The sequence below is a fragment of the Athene cunicularia genome (assembly GCF_003259725.1).
Source record: "Athene cunicularia isolate RWA chromosome 6 unlocalized genomic scaffold, athCun1 chr6_part1, whole genome shotgun sequence".
NCBI classification, from domain to species: Eukaryota; Metazoa; Chordata; class Aves; order Strigiformes; family Strigidae; genus Athene; species Athene cunicularia.
The window spans coordinates 20,418,657-20,440,810 of NW_020799105.1; the positions used below are offsets into that span (position 1 = coordinate 20,418,657).

A 22,154-nucleotide genomic window follows, 5' to 3' on the forward strand; every position below is an offset into this window, starting at 1 on the left:
AAGAGACAGGATTTTAACCACGTGACACCGAAAACCACAGGTTTTTTTCCCCCCCAAACAATTAACTGGATTCACAGAAGTTGGCTGAAATAAAACATAACAAAGACTTTCCCAGCAGCTATTGCCTCGCAGTTGCCTTTTTATAAACCAGAACATTATTACACAGTGAAACCCTTAAATCTATCAATGTTGAACAGGTACCACATACAATCAGAACAAATAAAATTCTCAGCTTCAAAACAATCACCTCCTTTTGCTACGACAGCAGCCATCCAGATCCCAAACTGTATCTACATATGAAGATTCAAGCTGGAACAAGGCAGTTTGCTACAAACCCCATTCATTTTTTAGAAGTATACTGAATAAAAGATTGCCTGTATCTTGGAATGTAAAGAGCAGTGCAACAAAATCTTTTATTGCTGACCAGGAAACAGTTCCACGTGATGAAAACAAAGACTCATGCCCTTGTTCAAAAACAATCAGATAATTAAGAAGTAGAAGACACTAATCATGTCCATACAGTTTAAGTCTGCTTCCTTGTGTACAAACACAAGAAAAACAAATCACTAATTTTCTGCAAAACCAAACCTTATTCACTGTGAGACTTTCTCAGTGAGTGAAGAAAATTGTTTTACTACAGTGAATAGCTGTCTCATGACATTATCTTAATAAGGAAGACGGTTCTGCAGGAAGAATATGTCTGAAAACCGTTAACAAATATACACAAGGAGGCGGGACTGATGAAAAGCTACATGTAACCTTAGATTTACAGCCTTACTACTGTATCTCTGCAAAATACAAAATGGTTTTGTATGAAAAATTTTAAATAAAACATCTTTTACACAATTGCAAGTGCATAGTTTACAAGTTCAGCCTTCTATGCCTGTTGTCAGTTTTACAGCAAAGAGGGACAATGTTTTGACAGATGACAATACAGGATAAGCCCTTTATCACGTTTCACTTTTATTGAACATTTTCTGCAAATGCAGATTACAACCTTGCTTCAGGTTGAACGCATCAACTTAAGCCATGATAAATCAATACTTTTTGAAACCCAAATCCTAGTGGTAAGGGGTTCGGTAGTGGTTGATTTCTGTAGTTATAGAAATTACAACAGTGTAACAGTCACTCATAAAAGCAGTATGGTGCAAGAGGCTCTTTGGTGCCAAAAAATTGTCAGTGATGCATTTATGAACGCTACTGCGTAGAAAGCAATCCAAATTATAACTCTTCCTCGCAGTCCTACAGAAACATTAAAGGACACTGGAGACTCCCATACCTTGAGCAGTCTGCGAAGAAATATCACCATTAAAGAAAAGCTGTATAAAAATCAATGACAAAAGACTTAAATGAGAAATTATACCCCATCTTTTGTCCTGAAATACAAGTCAGGTATGGCCCAGCTCTACAGCAGGCATGTTAAATAATCAGATTTAAGGTGATCTACACATTGAGATCTGAACGATCACTGCCTTCATCTCACACCCACTTATACGGGCATTTATGTGGCAATGTAGTTGCATCATCTAAATCTTCAGTAGCGCCTGAAGAACATACTGCTTACATACCAGCATGCACCCAGAACAAAGTCATAGTCAAACACTAGAATTAAGTAGAAACCCCAGATCTCAGGTGAAGTCTAAGAAATCTTAAAGTAACTTGCAGTTTGTATATGTACCCTTTGTTGGTTTGTTTGTTGTTTTTTTTTTTAAACCGGGTGTGACAAAAATGCAGACTTAACTTTTTTTCCAAACTACAATGTATAGGCCGATCCTCGCGTAGATATACACATATATACAAAATTTATAGAAAAAAAACAAAAGCCCTGTAGACAAGATTCCTAACTTGAGTGGAAAAACACTACATATACCATAAAGGAGAAACGGAGATAAAGGGCCAATTCTGTCATCGCAAGCACTTATGGTTCCACTCTAACTTCAGTCATTATTGCATGCATCAGGTGCCCAGAGTTACGAGTATCTCCGGGTACAGTTGAGCCAACTGACTAAACTGCTCTGCCAGTATATTTCACTTTCAACCTGATCTAAAAGTCAAGGTACTATTTAGCATGTCAAGTAGAAGAGGAGGAAAAAAACCTCATGTGATTTGCTACAGCATTAAGTGTAGTTATTTGCACAGCCTGGCTGGGTTTAACAAAACTGCAAGTTTCCATTTCAAAATCTATTCTAACTTGCAACACTGCATGGTAAGAAACAGAAAAGAAAATATGCAGCTTCTCAGACACTCCTTTAGAACTATCATCTCTAAAATCAAACATTCCGTTTCTTTAAAAATGCAAGTTTGCTTCACTGAACTATCACTGCAAATCCTACTTTTTTTCTTTTTTTTTTTTTTTTTTAAATTGTGCCTGTCTCAGTGTATTTCAGTATACAGCTGAAACATCTGCACCCCCTAGCTGTCACAGGTAAGACACGGTACTTATATCTAACTTACATTCATTTTCAACTTCAAATTTATTGAGGCAGTTTATATCAATGTATCCATAAAATAATTCAGAAATAACCCAAGTATACCATTTAAACATCTTCATGATTTATCCATTTACACACTCAGTACACAAACAACCCAGCCTCTGTACAGGTTCATCACATGCAAACCACCCATAAAGACAAAAATTTTAATTAAAAATAAGTCACAACTCAGTGTACTGTTTCAACTGCATCTCCATTTACCAAATGGCACATTGAATATTCTCTAAAATAAGATGTTTTTAACAATCTTGTTAAAAAATTCTTGGGCAAAATATTTCTAGACTTAAAAAACATCAAGATTTTTCAAAACACTCAAGATACTATACAACTTATAATAACCTTGAAATAGGTTTACAAGGTTGTTAACCAAGGTATTTACATACCAAATAATGTAAAGCAAAAATTCATATTTCTAATGACCAAAAGGTGATGCATTAAAGATTTATGAAATTAAAATTAAGGCTCTTTGTTATAGTTCTTTATGTAACTTTACATAATAGCCAACTTTGGAAATGTCAGTCTTGCACATTCTTGTCAATCTACTGCATTTAAAGCAGTAGAGTATATTAAGTATTACTTTGAATAATTACATTGCTACTTCTATGTTCGAGCATGCTTTTGAAACACTGTAATTATGAAATATTTACAATGTGTAGCCTTCAAACTTTATGTAAAAGCACAAGTATGACTGTCTGATCTGAATACAAACAACATACTTGCAAAAACGTTTTTACTTCTCAAAATTAAATGCAAATTACTACAGTCTTAATAATCAAACCAGCTCTGAGAAGTTTAATGTGTGCCTGAATGTGGACAGTAAAAGTTATGTGAAATTACTCAGACAGTACTGTTTTTCATTTTAGACTGAACTATTCCTTGTATCAGACTGTTTTCTTTAAGCATGTAGAAAAATTAAATATTTTTTAAAAAAATTATTCCAAGACCTACATATACTTTCTGAGCTATGCCCATAGGTTTCTTGAAAAATCAATACTGTCTAGCAGGTTGTAATGATTGGTCCACAGTTTATTTCAGGATGTGTGTTCAACTAAAGCAACTTGCTGTTTTTCAACGTCATTTCTCTTAAAAAGCACAGTGATATAAAACACTGAAGACAGAACAAAAAATGGAATGGTAAGCTAAAGATCAAATTCATTAGCCATTTCTCCTACTATATCAAAATTTGTAGTCAGAATTGTCTTTATTGACTTTATTTTTAATTTTTGTACACAAAGAAAAACATGTTCATATCCATCATGAACAAAAACTTAAAAAGGCAGAACTAGAAGACATTTGTGTCCTTCACCAAAGCAAAGCTGTGCTAAAGGTTCCAAACATTTCCATTTTTAAAATAAATATTTTCTTTTTTTCATTGTCTACATTCCAGTCTTCAGAATGTCACTGGAAACTGCAGCCTATCATGAAATACACACTTTTAAACAGAGTCCCAGCTCACTGTGTTTGGTAGCTTGCCATACCATATCCAGCTTGGTTAGGTATTACAGGAGCACCTTGTCCCTGGGCAGGCTGAGCACCAAATCCACCCATCCAGGCAGCAGATGGAGATTGGCTTGAAAGGAAACAGAATGGTTAAAAAAAAAGAAAGGGAAAAAAAGAAAAAAAATTCATGCAAGCCAGTCAAGTTATTTACAAGACAACAGACTAAAAGAACATAAAAACATGCTTTCTATACTACTGTTCATACCCGTTTCGTCCTCTCTTTAACGAGTATTTCAGGTTAAACGATACAACACGTGATTCCTGAATATATCATAAGCTTTTTAAGAAGAAAAAGAAAAAAAAGCCCCACAAACCTTGGGTACTGGTTGCATAGGACAACCGCCTCCAAAGGCATGTATGTGCGCAGGTGGCTCTAAGTCAATATCAGCGATGCAGAAACGCAAACAATTCCCAACGCCTAATTGGCATGGCTACCAGTGATAGGTTTATCAGGGCTTAATATGTTTAATTGGCAAAAGATAATGAAGAAGTATGTAAACAAGTTATTTTTAAAGTATGTTAAAACAAAAAGTTGTGAAGATTTCAGTCTTCAAGAGATCAAGAGCCCACCCAGATTCTGAAACTGCACCAGTTAAAATGTCATATGTAGTTTTTCCTCTCCAGGGTTATGATCCCTTCTGACAAATACCTGGGCTACCTGGCTCAGACCCTCCAGTAGTCATCACCTCAAGTCAGAAATCAGAAAATTTTTAGATATCAGACAGACCACCATCCAAAACTCGAACACAGAAGAAGTCTTTGTGCCTTGAGTCTCAAAACACCCACACACATAGAATGTGCAATCGAGTACAAGTCAGAGTGACCCGGCCCATTTTTTGGTCCAGGGTACTCATTAAACATAACCTTTAAGTACACAGGAGTCCACTTAAGGTATGAAACCTTGTGCAATCCTCAAATCAAATGAGCCTGAAACTCAGATATGTAACATTCTTGGAAAACTCTAAAAAATTAAATACAGTTACTCACTCTACTCCAAAACCCTGTTGATTCCATGCTTGGCCATACATTCCATATGATGGTACTTGCCACCCATTAGCCATATATTGCCCATACTGTTGTGGATTTCCATATACTTGACTCCATTGCCCCCACTGACTGTAATCCACCTAAGGAGAGAATAATTCACAGTACTTCAGGTTCTAGAGATGGATTATGTTCCTTTTGTGCTGCTGAAGGCAAAATTTTTTAGCTATATTGATCACAGGGCTAAAACAAGCAATAATGAAATCATAAAAATACATCACTGTGACTTAATTAGAGCCTTGTACTGAAAAACACACTTGTGTGCGTTTGAAATATCAAAGAATATTTGGTTGGATAGTCACCTAAGTCTGCAGTTAGTGAACTAGCAAGAATGAGAATTACCTCAGTTTCTCCCTATCTCGAATCATATCCAGAAGACAGTAACAGATATTCCATCAAAATCACTAGCCCAATTTGAGGAACAACTGGAACATAACTGAGACAGAAGATGGAATTTTGTAAGAACTGTACCACAAAATTTAGCTACTATAACTGGGAAGGCATTACAGTTATATACACAATTGCTTTGGCAATACAACTAAAAAAGGTTAAAGCACAGTTACCTGTTGGAAGTTTTTTGTCATATCAGGAGATTCTTTACCCCAATAACATTTAACAACATGTCCTTCAATTGTGGTTCCATTAACTGAAACAATAGCATGTGCTGCACTTTCGTGGGTTGAAAATCTAAAGAATGTAAAAACAAACTAATGTTATGCTTTAGAGCACTTTCACCTGATTGTTAAAAAACAGTGACTCCATACATACAGGAAATCCAGAGAAAAAGATCTGCTTTCACAGATATTCATCTTCTCAGGTAAAAAGATTGGTGGCCACTTTTAAAAGTTCCAAATCTTTCTATGAACATACGGCAACAGCTTTTAATGTATCAGCAGAAGTTCAAACAAGTGAAATTACAGAAAGATTAAACATTACCACATTAACAAAAATAACAGATTTTTTCTCTATTCATACCTGACAAATGAGTAACCTTTTTCTGGAAACACCCTTATTTCCATAATCTGTCCAAATGGTGAAAAAGTCTGTCTCATAAGTTGATCTACAACATACAATGTTTTTAAATTAGTTACCATTTTGCTGTCCAAAAAGCTTACATAATAAAAAAAAGCAATAAAACAAATCATACCTGTTAGACCAGAGGCAATTCCTCCACAATACACAGTACAATTTTTTGGACTTGACTGATTTACTACATCTTCGAATCTCAATTGTTTTGTATTATCTATAAAGAGAAAAGGCTGTTTTTAAGCAGTAGGCTAACTGTAACCACAGAGTCCCAGATACTTACCTTGTACAAAGTATGAATTCTATATTAAACAAACACATTTTATGTTAGACCAGTAATGCCACCACTACACTGAAATAATGTACAAAACCCCCCTAAATCTATTATTTAAGATCTGGAAGTCAAGCTAGGTATGTAACTAAGTGACATGATTTTGGCAAAATTGTTTTATGTCTCCATTGAACAGTGATGTGCAAGAGAGCAAACACAACATAGCATGTGTCTTACTTTCTTGTGTACTTTTGGGGGCTGGTGGTTTCCGTGTTGCCCAGTTAGTTCTGATCTGACGGCCTCCCAACCACTGGCCTCCCATGTGTACAATAGCATTTTCTGCATCCTAAAGAGATGGAAATAAAGATTATAACACATCCAAACAAGAAGTTCGTACAAGTCTCCTTCTATGAAAGACTTGGTTGTCAGTTAATTCTGTTGACAAAACCAATTAACAGTATTAAAAAGTATATAAAATTCAGAACAACCACAGCAAGCAGCCAAAAATAAAGTAACCCGAAGCCAATCGGTTACAGAGTGATTTAGTAAAACCTTCCTCCCATCCCTATTTCCTACACACAGATTAGATGCCAGCTACAATCACACATACACACCTTCACACAACAAGCATCTGTATTAGAATATTTGAAGGCTGCCCAAAAAAAGTATAAAGGTCATACAGATGCCAGAAGCAATTATTGAAACAAAACAACTACAATTTTAAAAATAAAATAAAAAATAAAATTATTTTGCCAACTGACTGTATTAAAAATACAATACAGAAATATATCTAACAGTAACATGACAAGTCAGGAAAGGCTTTTTAATCATAAAAATCCCTCTCTGAAAAATTTCTCAGCTGTAACTCAGGTAATGTTTATACCACACAGTATGTGTTATTGCATAATAAGATCTGGATGTATTTTTTCAGAATCTTAATAGGCAGTCAACATAACAGGCCAAGTTTAGGTAGAAAAATCCTAAATTCTGTGAAGGGTGAATAGTAGGTACTAAGAACTTGTAACGCTGATACACAAATAGACTGAGTGTATAAATTTCCTTTTATATATTACTTGAACACCCCCTCTGGAGGCATGCAATATATGTCTGAGAATAGACTGTTTTATAAGTTCTCTAATTATTGAAGTCCTTGTATGAACACAGACAAGAGTCCATGGCCCATGTGGCTTAATTTATCTTGAGCACAGATTAGAAGACAATCTAAGTTCACATTATAAGCAGAAACTTGTAGTAACAAGGGGTAAATCGCTAACACTTGCGAGAAGGAATTTTTTCCCCAATTGCTTTGAAAGATGAGAGGCAGAGGAAATAGTATGTAGGTTTTAAATGCTTTTCCAAGGGCACCAAGCACAAGGGACAAAGAGAACACAGGGACAAGTCAAAGGTGAGTGGTTACCAGTGTCCTGCCTCACACTGAAAGCTTCCAGCTATAACAGACTCATCTCAAACTCAAATCACTCACCACCTCTATCCTCCTAAGTTTTAATTACACAGAGTGCTCATTTTGAAGACAATACATAAATACAAAAAAGAAATTCCAAGAGATGACCATTAAGAAACCAAAAAACAAAAACGAAGAGACAAAACAACAATCCACCAGACAATTAAAAAAAGAAAAGCGCTTATTCAAGCACCCTTGTTCCCAATGTTACAAACTGACTAGGAAAGGAAACGAGCTCTAACCAATCTTGCTGCCAGTCTTGAGGATCATAGCTGTGACAAAAATGGAATGGAGCCCATGCCATAACTGTTCCAGTTCAAGGTAGAAGTTTATTTTTCTCCTAAATGTGGTGTGCATTAAGACCTCAGGCTGGAATACCTGAAGTCTGGGAGCATATTCCACTTCCCCGAATCTAGCAGGATGACAATAAATTCTGAAAAACAGGCCTAATACTACCAGCTCAGGATGGTCATGCCATAACCCTATAGGTGCAGCCATTGGTTGAATGAACAGCAATTAGGAGATAAAATATTATAAGTAATTTCTAGTATTACATTTAAAATTCATGCATTCATTTTGAAGAATGAATACAGCTTTTTAAATTGATGGTTTTATGGCTCAGTCTTCAAAGAATCCAGTAACTCACATTCTGTAAGACTGTTACAACCTATCCCTGTGGTCACAGAAACCAAATGTAACCACAGGTACAAGGAAATAAGACATCTATTCCCCTTGTCTATTTTAGCTGCAGCACAAAATAAATGAAGCAGAGAAATATACTAAATCAAGGCATTCAATTGTAGTGTCTTATGGCATTTGCAAATCTGAAGAAAAAAAATACCAACCACTTCTGATTAAGAGTCAGCCCCAGATTAACTGTTACAGAAGATAGAAAAAGAGTTGACATGTAGGACTTAAATAGGCTTATATGCCCAAAATCCTCAACTGTGTTTTTCTTGTGCAAAAATATTTTAAGGAAAACTGTTTACAAGTTTCCCTGTGCTATCCTAAACATACCTCTAAATACATACAGCTCAATTTCCCCAACAATTTTCACAAGTTTCTTATGCTGTTAAACATTTAACTTCAAAAATACAAGAACTGTTTGCTGAGACAATTGTATTGCTGTAAATGGTAGGGCACAGCACCATTTTTATCAGTACTATACTGATTAAATCCTACAAATAACACCTTTAATATCTGTATCAGAAAGGGATACTAGTCACTTGTCAGAAGTGTTTTCCTAAGCATACATACATTATCCATTATGTAACACCATCCAACACAAAACCAAGAACAACCGTCAATACGCAAAACACTTTAGACATCCAGAATCAACTCCTCGCTGCAAATTAATTACTCAATACAAAGAACCATCTTAGATTTCAAAACGTTCTAACAACTCAAGTGAAGGACCAGCCAAGAGCTTTACGGAGATGCAGAGCTTGAGCAATAAATGCATCTATACTTCAGTGTACGGCACACCTGGCTGCGTCCAAGCAAAGACTGAGCTCTGGCATGAACCAAAACCTGGCAGAGCCCAGACCCTGGTGTGTAGCATGGCCCTGTGCTCCTCAGGGCTGAGGGCTCCAGGACGTTGCTCTGTTGCAAGGGATGGTTTCCCAGACTAAGCTGAACTCCCCTAACACACCCAAACAAGCTTTCCATGTTTCAGGAATCTTCTTTCACAATGCTCTTGAATCTTTTTTCCAAATGTTCTCACAGCACTGCTATTACCTGAATCATTTCAATCCTTAACCATAAATAACCAAAGTTTTTGACTAAAGTAAATTTGTCCCATACATGCAAATTTATTTCCCTTGAGAAAGTCTATTTATATATTCACTGTGTATCAAAGGGGCAAAACTTGAAGTGGACAAGAGGCAATTATTTTAAATCTACATTGTGATTACTCACCAGCTTGTTATAAAAAGATACAAAACCATAGCCTTTTGACTTTCCAGTTGCCATATCTTTAACTACCCGTGCATCCCTGTGAAAAGAAGCACAGCTATATGAGGGTAATATTAACAACCTGCAAAATAAAAACTAAAAGGAACCACACACACTGTATTGTGAGCATAATTTTTTCTTATAAATTCAGTTAGCCCTAAAACTACAGTCATTCCTGAACTCTCCCTATTGCTTCTTTACCTGTTAGAAAAAAGCAGTAGGACAAAAAAAATAACATGTAATAAACATGCAACCTATCCACATAACCTATACTGGCTAAAACTAGAAGGTTCAAATTTGAAGTATAAAGAGAAACAAAGTTTCCTTTTCTAATATTCTATTGGCTAGGGTCCTCTAAGGTTTACTGTTCTATAAATTACTGTAACAATTCTATCTAATTTACCATGCATTTTCTAAATAGTTAAATGTCTTCTGCCTAGTGATACAAAATATATGAAATATTAAAAAATCGAAAAAGAGGAAAAAATAGGAATTAAAAGGCATACATGGCCTGTTAACAGATTTCTTTATTTTTCTTGGTCAATTCTCTACCATCATTTTGGAGTTTGGGTAGCTGTAAATTTTGAAAAATTGACATTTTCAGAAATTTAAGAAAGGAGAATAAAACTAACAACAATGCTAAGCACACCAGTACGAAAACAACAAATTTACACAGAAATTTTAGTGAGTAAGTTAAAATGATTGGAAATATAGAACTGCACTGAATATAGAATGTTAAAATGTAAATACTAAAATATGTATATATAAATAATGTATAATAAGAATAAATAGAAATGAGAAAAAATCTACAACTGAGTTCCAGTGTGCACAGTTCCTTGCAGTTAGCCTTCAAGATCCTGTCCATTCTTATGAGCAATTCTGCAAAATAACCAGAATGCTATTACTTTTAATTGTGACTTGGACTTTAGAAAAACTGCAGGTCTCAGGTATAAATATAGATTGAGAAACAGAAACCTGAATTATTCTCTTTAAATTGATTTTTAAAACAGTACTACTTACCACATTAAGAGACAAAAAGCAAAGTAAACAAAATAGCAGAGGTAAGAAATAAGATTTATGATTCATTTAAAAATATGTGTACAGAACAAGAGAAAAATAAGAATTTTGTTCTTAGAAATATATTCCTGTAAAGTAGTACAAAAACGTTCACGTGCAACTTTGAAATATTTTTATAAAGTTAAACTGATAAAAATTAACAGACTTTTTTTGTAGCAGTACTCTTAAAGGACATACATACTTTAGCACTCTAGGATTCTTGTGACATTAAATAGGTTCAATTAAAATACCAGGTGATTTAGTATCACCTGAATTATCTATGAGAAGTTTAAAGAAACATTCTCTTAACTGGCAGAAATGTGCACATATTGTAAATCCACCATTCTTTCATTTAAATATTATAATCTTAATTCATCCCCTGTTATCATCCAAAAAAGTAATTTCATTCTCATAAGTATTAGCTTTTTTCAAAACGTTTGCAAGTTATTCAACTAGCTGCTTCATAAAATTATATTCTAATTGCCCCGTTTCCTATACTGCCTATGAAACGCAGTATGAATGCATATAAAATACACTGATGATGCAACATATACCAGTTGTCAAGTCACTACTCTGTACACATTCTGAACAACAAAAAGTCACACTTAGGAACAGTAATTAAATTTTAATAAAAAGTTGAAGGACATTAGCATATAAATTAGGTTAAAAGCACATTGCTTTCAGCAAAACCAGAGCACAATTACATTACTGTATTTACAATCATGATAGATACAGAGATGAAACAATAACCCCCCCTTTACTGCCCACCCAACATGAGGAAATTAACATCAGAAACATATTATAAAAAGAAATAACATTTCAACTCAAACAAATTTTCACTGTCATATTTTCTAACTGATATTGGAAATATTTATTATGATACTTACGATATTTTACCAAAAGGAGCAAATGCTGACTTGATGTCTTCTGTTGTTATTTCTGGACTTAAATCCCCAACGAACACATGGAAGTGATCTGAAAATAAATAATTTACTAATCAAATATTTAACTGCTATCTACAATTTCAACTCCTGAGAAAGTGATGCTCTGCACACAGCACTGGGAACCAGGAACACCCAGGATTCCATCTGATGAGCAGCAGCAATTTTATCTGTCCACTCCAGTTTCCCCAGTTGTAAAGCAGAAACAGAAGAATTAGTTTGCAAAATTCTATTAAACACAAGATGGGAAGGAGAAAAGTTATGTTTAAATGCATTTATGACAAATTATTACCATGTTGTGAAGTATTTGTGCAGAAGTGATACTGTGGCATTACTTTACTTACTGGATGTATCTTTTTTCTGGCTACTTGGTGTTGTTGCCCAGTTTACTTTGACCTCCTGAAAATAAGTATAAGATTTAGTATAAATTCACAACATTCTTACACTTTATAAGTTCATTCAAGGATGGGTTACAACTGTCAATGTTTACAAGTCATCATTTGATATAAAACATTGTCATAATTAGAACGTCACAAACAGTATTTCATAAACAAGACCTTTTTTAAAAAACAATATTTTAAAAATATTATTCTAACAATATTTAAGCTTGGTAAACATCTACAACAAAATTAATGCCCCGCAGTTTCATTAATATTTTTTACACAAAACTATACTCCGTAAATCTAAAATTACAATGTAAGCAACTTACCTTTCCCAAAATTTTTCTCCCATTCATAGCAGCTAATGCAGCAGCTGCATCTCTGTGTTCATAAAATTCCACAAAGCAATAAGGGTCATTGCTTGTATGCTGCAAAACAGAAAATCCAACAGAAGAGTTGACCCTTCTGCTATCGGGTTGCTGAGAAGAAAATCCAGGAAAATATATTACTTATAGCTAGAAACTTTAAGAATGATTTGCATTAGATTTATGAAAATGCCTTTGACATTACACTTAAATGCAAGAATTATTAAGATGGACTTTTTATTAAAGGTCTAGCAATTTCTGATGTGTAGTTTAATTTGTGCGATGGCTCAGTACTTTGTTTACTGAACTAAAAATAACTCAACTACCAGACAAGTGATCTGCAGACTGGAAGGAAGGGAGGAAAAAAGGGGAAGAATGGAGAGAAGAACAAAAATGGTCTTCTGCCTTATATATGTACGCAAAGCCTGAAAGGTTTGTTCCCCAGATACATTTTCTTCAATTTTCTCTCTACTCCTACTTAAGAAGTCTTTCCTTTTACTTGCCTGAAAGTCACTAGAAGACAGCAACCTAGAAGTTGCATATTTTGTGTCTCAAGTGAAAAATGTTATACCCAGCAAGCAACTGGGAAACATCCCTTTAAAACAACTCAAAATACTTTCACTGAGGGAAAAGATATTCACCAATTCATTGTTACTCTGTTATATCTTGGGTATAAACTGTTTTTGTAGGATGGCCTATTGAATCACCTTTAAAAATACTGACAAACAAAGCTCACTCAAGTATTAAATGTACCAGAGTATTAAGTGCAAAGAATGTAGAAGTCTTCAGAAAAGTTGATCAAGTGGAAATGATGATTAGAATGCTAACTTTAAACATTGGATTTAATCTGCCTAAAAGATGCAACGAGTACAAAAAGTGGAGTCTTACACCAAAATATCTACATCAACAAATCTGCAGGTACGTGGACCAAAAGGTGATAAACACTAATATTGAACTAAACAAATAATTTCTCACATGGACAGGGAAGGGTCTAGCACATGAAGAAACTGCTTTGGCATCAGTATTCTTGCATATCAAACTCCTCAAGTGTCAGGCAGGCCTTTACCAGTTTTACTGTTTAGCTTCTCAAATTTCACACATGCTTATATGGACAAAGAAATTCTAATTCTGCCCTGTAAAACTGGATGGTACATCTTCAAACATAGTCCTGTCTACACCTGAACAAGGGAAGCTATTAAGATCTAAGCTGAACTGATCACAAGGCCTTTATATACCAAAACATTCAAGCAGTCTGAAGTCATCCCTCTAAACACTGTCAGTACTAGGTGTCTCTAACTAATGCAAAATGAACAGCCGAAAGAAAAATATACCTGAGATCATAAAAAACCCCCAGATTTTAAATCACAACAGCCATGCAGTCCTTTAGAAGCACATTCACCCCAGATGTCCCAGGAGAACAAGCCTTAATTCACCCCTCATCCCATACTACTTTCCTGCTGCAATGAAAACAAGATTTGGGAGACCTATTTAAATGGGATTTTGGGCAGATTTAATGCAGTTCATGCTTCAACTGAAATAAAATTTTGCTTTTAGATCGTGGGGAGATCTTAACAGTAAGAACTTGTCTGAGTATGAGAAGAGCCTCTTTTGCAGATGCCCAGATAGTTAAGTGTTCAAAGTATCTGTAAAAGCTAGTCATACCACCCCTCACTATCATATAACCCCTAAATAAACATTTGAAACCTCTAAACACTTGGCATGTTCATGTCACATTGTATAAATAAGAGAGCAAGCAAACAATTGAAACACCTGGCTAAAGAGGGGGAAAATTTAAAAAAAAAAAAATCACAAAAGTTTTTAGATCATTCAGGTATAAGCTTCACCAATGGTGGTAATAACCACTTAAATGTAACTCAGTGCCTCTGAAAAGTTTAGAGCACCCTGATGAGAAGGATGGACAGCATGGACAGGTACTCTGACGGTTAAAAGTGCTATAGCTGCAGGCCAGCTCTGGCCTAGAATCCAACCTGCACTTGCTGACTGCTTGGTGACAGGTGCTGAGGTCAGGCCAGTGCATTCACCTCCATACGACTGAATATAGCTGCAAGTAGCTTTTTGTTTATCTACTTATTTCATAAAGATGTCTCACTTGTTATTTCTATGCTTATATAAGATCTTAAAACCAGAAAGTCTAAATCAAGGTAAAATGAGTGTTGGAATTTCTCATCTGGTTCTCAAGAAATCAAACTGATGCTAACACCTCTCGATCAGCTGAAGACTGGAACAGCCACTACCTTATTTCTGAAGGGCATATGACAATCAAAGCTGTTTCTTCAGAGAAAAACTAGTAACTGTGCTCTGTTATCCTTCTGTTTAGTTATCTTTCTTCAGTAAACTTACAGAAAATGTGGCAGAGCTCTTATCTTCACTAAAAAGATTTAATAAAGTGCCAAATGGGAAATTATTAGTTAAGACAAAGATGAGAAGAGATTAAACAAGCATCAGGTGGATAATAAGCAGCTGAAAAACAAAAAAGCAGTGAGTCACATTGAAAGGAAAAGAATACCACAGAGGAGTTACTAGTAGAGTTCCTAAAGAAGTCTGGTTGCAAGACTTGCCTTTTAATACTTTCAGTAATAATCTTGACAAAAAAATAACACTCAGGAAATCTGTAATTACAAATTAGTATGAAGCACAAGGAGTATTAAGTAGGAGGAAGAGCACACAGAAAACCACAGTTGAAGAACCAAAGATTAAACCTAGCAAAGGTTCTGATTAGTCCCTGACTGCTCAAAGTTTTGATTATAAATGCAGAAGGAACAATATTAGACAGTGAAAGTCGCCTAGGATGCATCAATGACATTACAGAAATAGCTACCGACCTTAAATGTATCACTGTTTAAATATTTACAACAGAGAAGAAAGTATTAATACTTACCAATACTTTGTACAAAAGACCTTATCTGGAATACTATGGTAATTGTGTGACTTTGTTTCAAGAAAAAATTAATTTAAGAACAGACTGGTGCAACTTGCACTGGCACAGAAGAGGCTCAGGATGAGCAAAATTTATTTTGAAGGATTTTTTACTTTTCATCCGTAGTGAAGAAGCATTTATTCGAAAGGGAAAAGAATTACTGAGGCTCACATTCAAATAGTGAAAAATGTACAAAATAGCCATGAATAACACTTGAAACAATAAGGTTTCTGATCATCAGAACAATGTTCTGAAAAGAGGGGATAACAATCTTTTATATGAAAGTGGAATGTCGCCATCAGCTGGTAAAAGGTACGGCAGGGCTACAGGCAAAAGTACAGGACTGTACACAACAACAGGTCTCTTCTGAAAAAGGTTATCCCCAAAGCCAGACATAATCAACCTAAAAAACCCACCACCAGTAATGTCAAAAGAAGCCCCCAACTCCATTTATTTCGCACAGCTTTATCCTAAGTTACTTTATATTTGCTACCCCCCTGAATGTGGAAGGCCTTACCTCTGTTATCATTTTACAGCTTTTGCATGGTCCAATCTGGCTGAATAACTGAAGTATAAGAACTTCAGTCACATCTCTGGAGAGGTTTCCTACATAGCTACACAAGGAAACAAAAACCACAACATTTTAAACCAGAAATTTTCATCTTTTCAGATGTAATTTAAAATCTTAAATGACTATGAAAAATCTCCCTTTAAATATCCCAGGTATCTTAAAGGCAATGTTTAGAAATTTCATGGTATCGGTTTAATGCAGCATTCATGTAGCTTCGAAATTATAAAGTTGGCCACACAACTGAGAACATGAAGCTTGATTCATACATAATACTGGACACTGATATCTAGTGCCAATCATTTCTTTGGCATAGAGCTAGCTAACTGTCAAAAGCAGGAAGAACATTTCTTGAGAAGATTGGGTAGAACAAGCAACCAACTGGGCAAAGACGTTTTAAGTTTTACTTCCCACTGAGCATCTAATCAAGACTACTTCTGAATTTGGGTACAACCCACATTGAACTCCTCTTAGTTCAGTAGTAGCTACCAGACATAAACTGTGCTGCCTTGCAAGCGACCAACTCAATTTTTCTGTTTTCCTGAACATTTGGAAAACCAGCCCACTCACCAATAGGCAAGGCAATTTATGCAGCATTACGCCATCGGAATGCTCTGCACAGCATCTATATCAACAGCTACCACCTCTCTAAAGCTCCCCAAAATTCTGGCAGTGTTATTTTAATATCACCCATACTTCCTGATTTTTTAATTTAGAAAACCTTAGAAATAATTAAAAGTTTTGAAATACCCATCAAGTTTAGATAAGAGTCCTAGATTTACCCAGATAGCCAGAAATCCAATAGCAGAGTTGTAGAACTACTTCTAGATACTCTGCTACACTTACAATTGCAAAAAGTAAAACCAGGTCACAGAGATGGCTGAGAAAGTAATGAATGCAAAATTGAATTCTTAAAGTGACGTATTTGTAATCAAACTGTAAACAAAGTGATCAGTTAGGAGAAAGGCTTGTCACAGCAACAGAACTCAAAAGTCATCAGCACAGGGACACTCATCTTTACAAGTAAGCCTGTCAGGACAAAGTATTCAAATGCAACCAATAACAAGCAGAATTTGTGATTCAGCTGCTGAAACAATATACATTTTATTCATTTTACTCTGATCTATTAGAGAACGTCATAATACTAACTAAACATAAAGTCAGTCTGAGCTGTTATAAACTACAGTGAACATAAACGTGAAACAGCATTTCTTAGTCTATGCATAGGCCAAATTCTTTTGAGTACAGCAATTTAAGTACACACTTTTGCTTAACGAACACCCCTTTAAAATTTTTGAGACGTAATTTCTGTGCTTGACAACCAGACTTGCATTTAGCTTCAACAAAAATGGACACAGTAAAGAAGTTAAAAACTGTAGAATTCTTTAAGACCTGTTACAGGACAAATGGCCCATCTCACTGACTTTTCAATTCTCTGTTCTGAAAACTTAGCGGTTAAACATTTATCTATATCTTCTTTCTGAAACCTTAACTAAATTTTTGTTAATCATTCACCAAGATTAAACTGCAAATCACTAATAGTTTTAAATGGAAATACTAACCTTTGCAGACACTACTAAAATTCAATGGAAAATATAATTACAAGTAGGAATTTCTACATAAACTGTCAGTACCGCTGTGAACTTCTTACTAGTACTTGTTTCCTTTGTATATTGTAGAACAGTTTTAGTTAACACCAAGCCTTAACAGCATACTGATATAAGCACCTGTCTGGTAACACTGACATGAAAATTAAATACACTGAAGTCCTATTTCCACTATTTCTACTGCAAAATCAGATACAGTAAGGAGTAAATTAACACTATAGAAAAACAGAATCTCAACCTCTTCTGCCTAATATTAATATGCATTTCGGAAATGCAAGAACTCTGAAAAGCAATATGAAGAAATCCTCTTAGTCTGACAAAAAAAAAAAAAAAAAAAAAAAAAAAAAAAAGCCAGGAAAAGTCATTCCTTAGAAATCTATTCCAATTAAGGTAAGATAAATTACACTAAGTGCTAGAAGAGATACTAGGTGATTTTCCTATACCACTATGTCTTCATCAAGATAGTTGAGTGAGAATGTTGCATTATAAACTTTAGCTACGAAACAGGTTGCCTCTTCATAGAAATCAGCAGTGTAAAATTCTGGACCACCTGATTGCTAGACTCAAATAGGGTATAAACTCCTACTGGTCCATTAATTTTTTAAACGTATATGATAAATACTGCCTTGATGTTTAATATTACCATAGTCAGAAGGTATTAATACCTTTCACAAGTTGCTAACACTGAAACTTGAGTAATACACACACTGAGAATACTTCACAATAAAAGGTTCATGTAACAAGGACATCTAGGGAGAACCAAATCTCTTGAACTGCATGGAAAATACGGGAATACAAACCTCTACAAGTCTCAAACAATACACTAAAAAATATTACTTGATGGTTACTTTCATGTCTTGAAGAAAAAAACATACAAGGAAACATCTGCAGTGCACAGCATTTGAATACTATATAACTAAGAAATATATTCAACACATTAGGAACAGAAACCTTACCTTCTGGAAAAACTTTCCTCAGCCGACACTAATCACCTGCCACACATGGCCAGCCTATTGGTGCACCCAGTTTCCCCCTTTCTAGCTCAATTTATACATGATGTAACATAACACAGTATTTTCTATTCTACTTTATGAAACCAAAATAAGCTGAAACACACCTCAAGAAAACATGTAGCTTTTAACATGCTATTGCATGGTAATTCAATCTTTCTGTTACATTCTAAAGGATATATTATTCAAACTTTTTAAAAATTATAAAACCCAACAGAGAAGAAGCACTTACTATACTTTTATAGGCTGTTGTCTTGGTTAATGTGACAGGGCAGCAAAAGTTGTGGCTTTTTGCATACAGGAAATAGTGTTTGTTCCCTTCTGCAAGTTTGAAGCACTTAAATACCAATTAATAAGCACATACAAAAAAGAAACCCCAAACCATATATATATATATATCTATATCTATATATCTCCTGATATAGATTGCAATATATTACACTTTTGAATGCTTCTGACAACACAAAGAATAACAAACTGCATTTGAAATTCAGAGATCTTGTAGCATTATCTAAAGAATAAAAGCAGCACATATTGGCAAGTAATGAGTTTTAGAATTAAACTCTTTGGTTTGAACAGAAAAATTCTCTTTGTGAAGGTAAACAGCTTTTTATTGTATACTAGACAGGTAGGGAAGAAAGGAACATTTACAGCCACTACTTTTAGGTCCACACAACTCCCCTATGTACTGTTTGTAGTAAAGATAGGAAATATGTTTTCACACTCACAGACAACATGCAAGAAGTAGCAGATTTCATATTTGAACAAAGAAAGTATGATAAGCAGTAAGGTACCTGATGTGGTAAAAAGCCTATAGAAATTCTAGTAGCATCTCTGCCTTAGCGCTAGTGAGCTACTGGAAATAAAATGATACCAAGAAAATTCCACTCTGTAGACTCCACTAGCAGACAATATTCTCTATAGGAGAATTGAAAGGAAGTATAAGAGAAGCAAATTCCACTCCCAGTTCACAGCTGAAGTCTTACCCATGCACTCTTCCCAAATTCCATGACACTAAGAAAATAAGAGAGTAAAGCTAATGATATAACAACTTGTAGGTATTCAGTGACTGTTCATGAAGTTTCTTCTAAAACTACCAATAAGAACATATAAATTTGGCACTTCTAGTTATCAGCCACAGTGGAGACTATTAGCAACACCTTAGATTTCTGATAGTTTAGTTTCCACTTTAAAGTAGAAACAGGACTTTAATACAGCTTGTGATGGAAGGAGATCTGACAGTACTCAGAAAACAGAGCTTTCCAAGTGTTCTATTAAAAAAAAAACCAACACAACAAAACACCAAACAGAAGCACAGAGCTCATTTTAGGACCAGCTAAAAAATTACATGTTGTGCATTTTCTGTATCACATTTGAATTGAGGGGTGTGACAAATCCTGCAAAAAGGCCTCTCTTTCTCAAGCTATCTTCAAATAGTTTAGAGCAATAAGAAAAACTTTTTTGCAGAAAACACTGAATGTTATTCTTCACATTTCTATAACAGCCTACTAGTTATGAAATGTGAGAAATAAAAATCCAAATGGTGTCTATTTTCTATATTAAGCCTCAGAAAATATTTTGAATTCTCAGAGGTTCATGACTGACCTATCATGATTGAAAACAACATAACAGCCCTGTAAGTACTGCAAATGGAAACAATTATTATTTCCGAGATATTTAAGATGGACATAAATGTTAGGTGAACAGTGGTTAAGTGTGTTTTTATAATTAAAAAAATTGCTTACAAGTGTAAAAACGTAAACACCTTCCTAACCTACAGGTTGGGTTTATTTTCCTGAAGGAATAAATGAAATACCAAAGACATTCATAAGGTATCACTTAAACTATCAACCAAGTGCTTAGGCAGGTGGTCAAATAGCTACAGAAACAATTTGTTCTTCACTTACTTGCCCCTGCTAAAAACAAACAGAAACAAGGAGTTCAACTTACAGTAGTATTAGTTTTCTTGGGGGCCAGTGAGTTTTATTTATATGAGAGATCATAACTGCTAAACATGAAAAATATTACCCAGGATAATAATCTTTAAAACACAACTTGCAATTCCAAATTTAAAGACACTTCAGATAAAAGTGGGGACAAGAAGGATATGTAAGAAATGCTAGAGCAAAATTTTTATGTTCTATGAGAAAAGCCCTCAAATAATTACACAAAAGTAAACCTACGTGACTGTGGTCACTACAAAACTACCAGGAAATTAATGTATATGCTGTTTATTAGTTTGACAAATTAAACGGAGTCACATGTGTGCAATAAAACATCTTGAGCAGCTGTAGAGATGCTATTTCAGACATCTTAGTACAACTGTAATTTCTTCCTTGTCAGTGATTATGGGCTAAGGCAGGTCATCAATGGATGTGTTAGTACGAAGATCCCACTCCCACTGTAGCACCAAAACTTGTTAAGCAATAAAAGAACATTTTTTAACTTAGTCTAGATACAAAAGAACACTTTAAAACTTAGTCTAGACATAGCACTTATTTTTTAAAAAGACCCAGGGAGAGAAGAACCTTGAAAATAAAACCTAGTAAAATGCTATGTAACACTGCCCTTTTCCCTCCTCTCATTCTAAAGCAACACTCTGAAAACTACATCCACTATCAAGGCCAAGTAAACTCAAACCACTTGGGGAGTCAACACAAAAAGCATTTAAGATATGCTTATTTAAAGGAGCAAGGACTGAGTAAGTACTTATACTACACCATAAACAAGTTAAAGGAACTTTTGCAACACAGCAAGGAGGAAAAACACAAATTGCCTTGAAAAGCCCTAAATGCCAAGTCATCATTTTGGTAGTGGAAACAAAATTCAGGGATGTTTTACTCTTTCAGTAGTTTCTTTAAAGTGGCCTTCAGTCCAAATTATCTTGGAAAGCCTTTCTGAAGGCTGCTGTCCCAAAAACTAAACAGACAAAGATTTCATTCGCCATGTCTTGAGCTGTGTTTCTCCTATGGGCAGCCTGAACGCTGCACTGCTGGGACTGCCTTTCTTATGTGGACAGCCCGAACACTGAACTGTTCATACCGCACGTAATATCTTTTGGCAACTGGAAGCTAAAAACCTACGAACTAGTTATAATAATCAACAACAGAATTATGTGCTTTTAAGTGCCTGACCATACATACTAGTCCGTCCCCCCCTCCCCAAGTCAACAGGACAAAGAAAACCCATCAAAACCATACTTGCAGAGTTGAAAAGAACTCAACAGCAGCCAAAAAACCTCTCAAATTTATATTTTTAAACAGAAAACAAATGACAGCCACCAACTAATTAAACACTGCCTAGAGAGACACGGCCGACACAGTTATTCCTTTTGCCAGGGCCCAAGAGGCTGCTCTTGAGCCACACTGTAACATTTAACTGGAGGGAAAAACAATTTTTCCTATCTGCCCGCCCCAGAGAATCCCGCTCTGCGGCGATCCCCATCCCACCCACCGCAGGGAGAACACAAAGAACTTCCCTAACGCCGGCCCAGCTCTCAGAGAGACCCTCGGGCCGGGCGACCCGGCCCCGGGAGAGGCTT

General features: G+C 35.3%; 1 protein-coding gene across 3 annotated transcripts; it reads right to left on the reverse strand.

The window, feature by feature from the left end:
- Window positions 1-53: 53 nt before the first annotated feature.
- Window positions 54-18,967, reverse strand: TIAL1 (TIA1 cytotoxic granule associated RNA binding protein like 1). Of its 3 annotated transcripts, none has more exons than XM_026851370.1 (12): window positions 18,846-18,967; window positions 15,946-16,042; window positions 12,455-12,604; window positions 12,090-12,144; window positions 11,692-11,779; window positions 9,713-9,788; window positions 6,571-6,679; window positions 6,184-6,279; window positions 6,012-6,096; window positions 5,600-5,723; window positions 4,980-5,119; window positions 54-4,062 (listed from the first exon to the last, which is right to left on the reverse strand). In XM_026851370.1, the coding sequence occupies exons 2-12, from the start codon at window positions 15,955-15,957 to the stop codon at window positions 3,945-3,947; spliced, it is 1,053 nt and encodes a 350-aa protein (XP_026707171.1). In that variant the 5' UTR covers window positions 15,958-16,042; window positions 18,846-18,967; the 3' UTR covers window positions 54-3,944. The 3 variants fall into 3 exon arrangements, with proteins under 3 accessions (XP_026707171.1, XP_026707172.1, XP_026707173.1); XM_026851371.1 differs by having other exon boundaries at window positions 12,455-12,553; window positions 18,846-18,966; XM_026851372.1 differs by lacking the exon at window positions 18,846-18,967 and adding an exon at window positions 10,255-10,627 and having other exon boundaries at window positions 12,455-12,553; window positions 15,946-16,008.
- Between the last annotated feature and the right edge of the window lie 3,187 nt (window positions 18,968-22,154).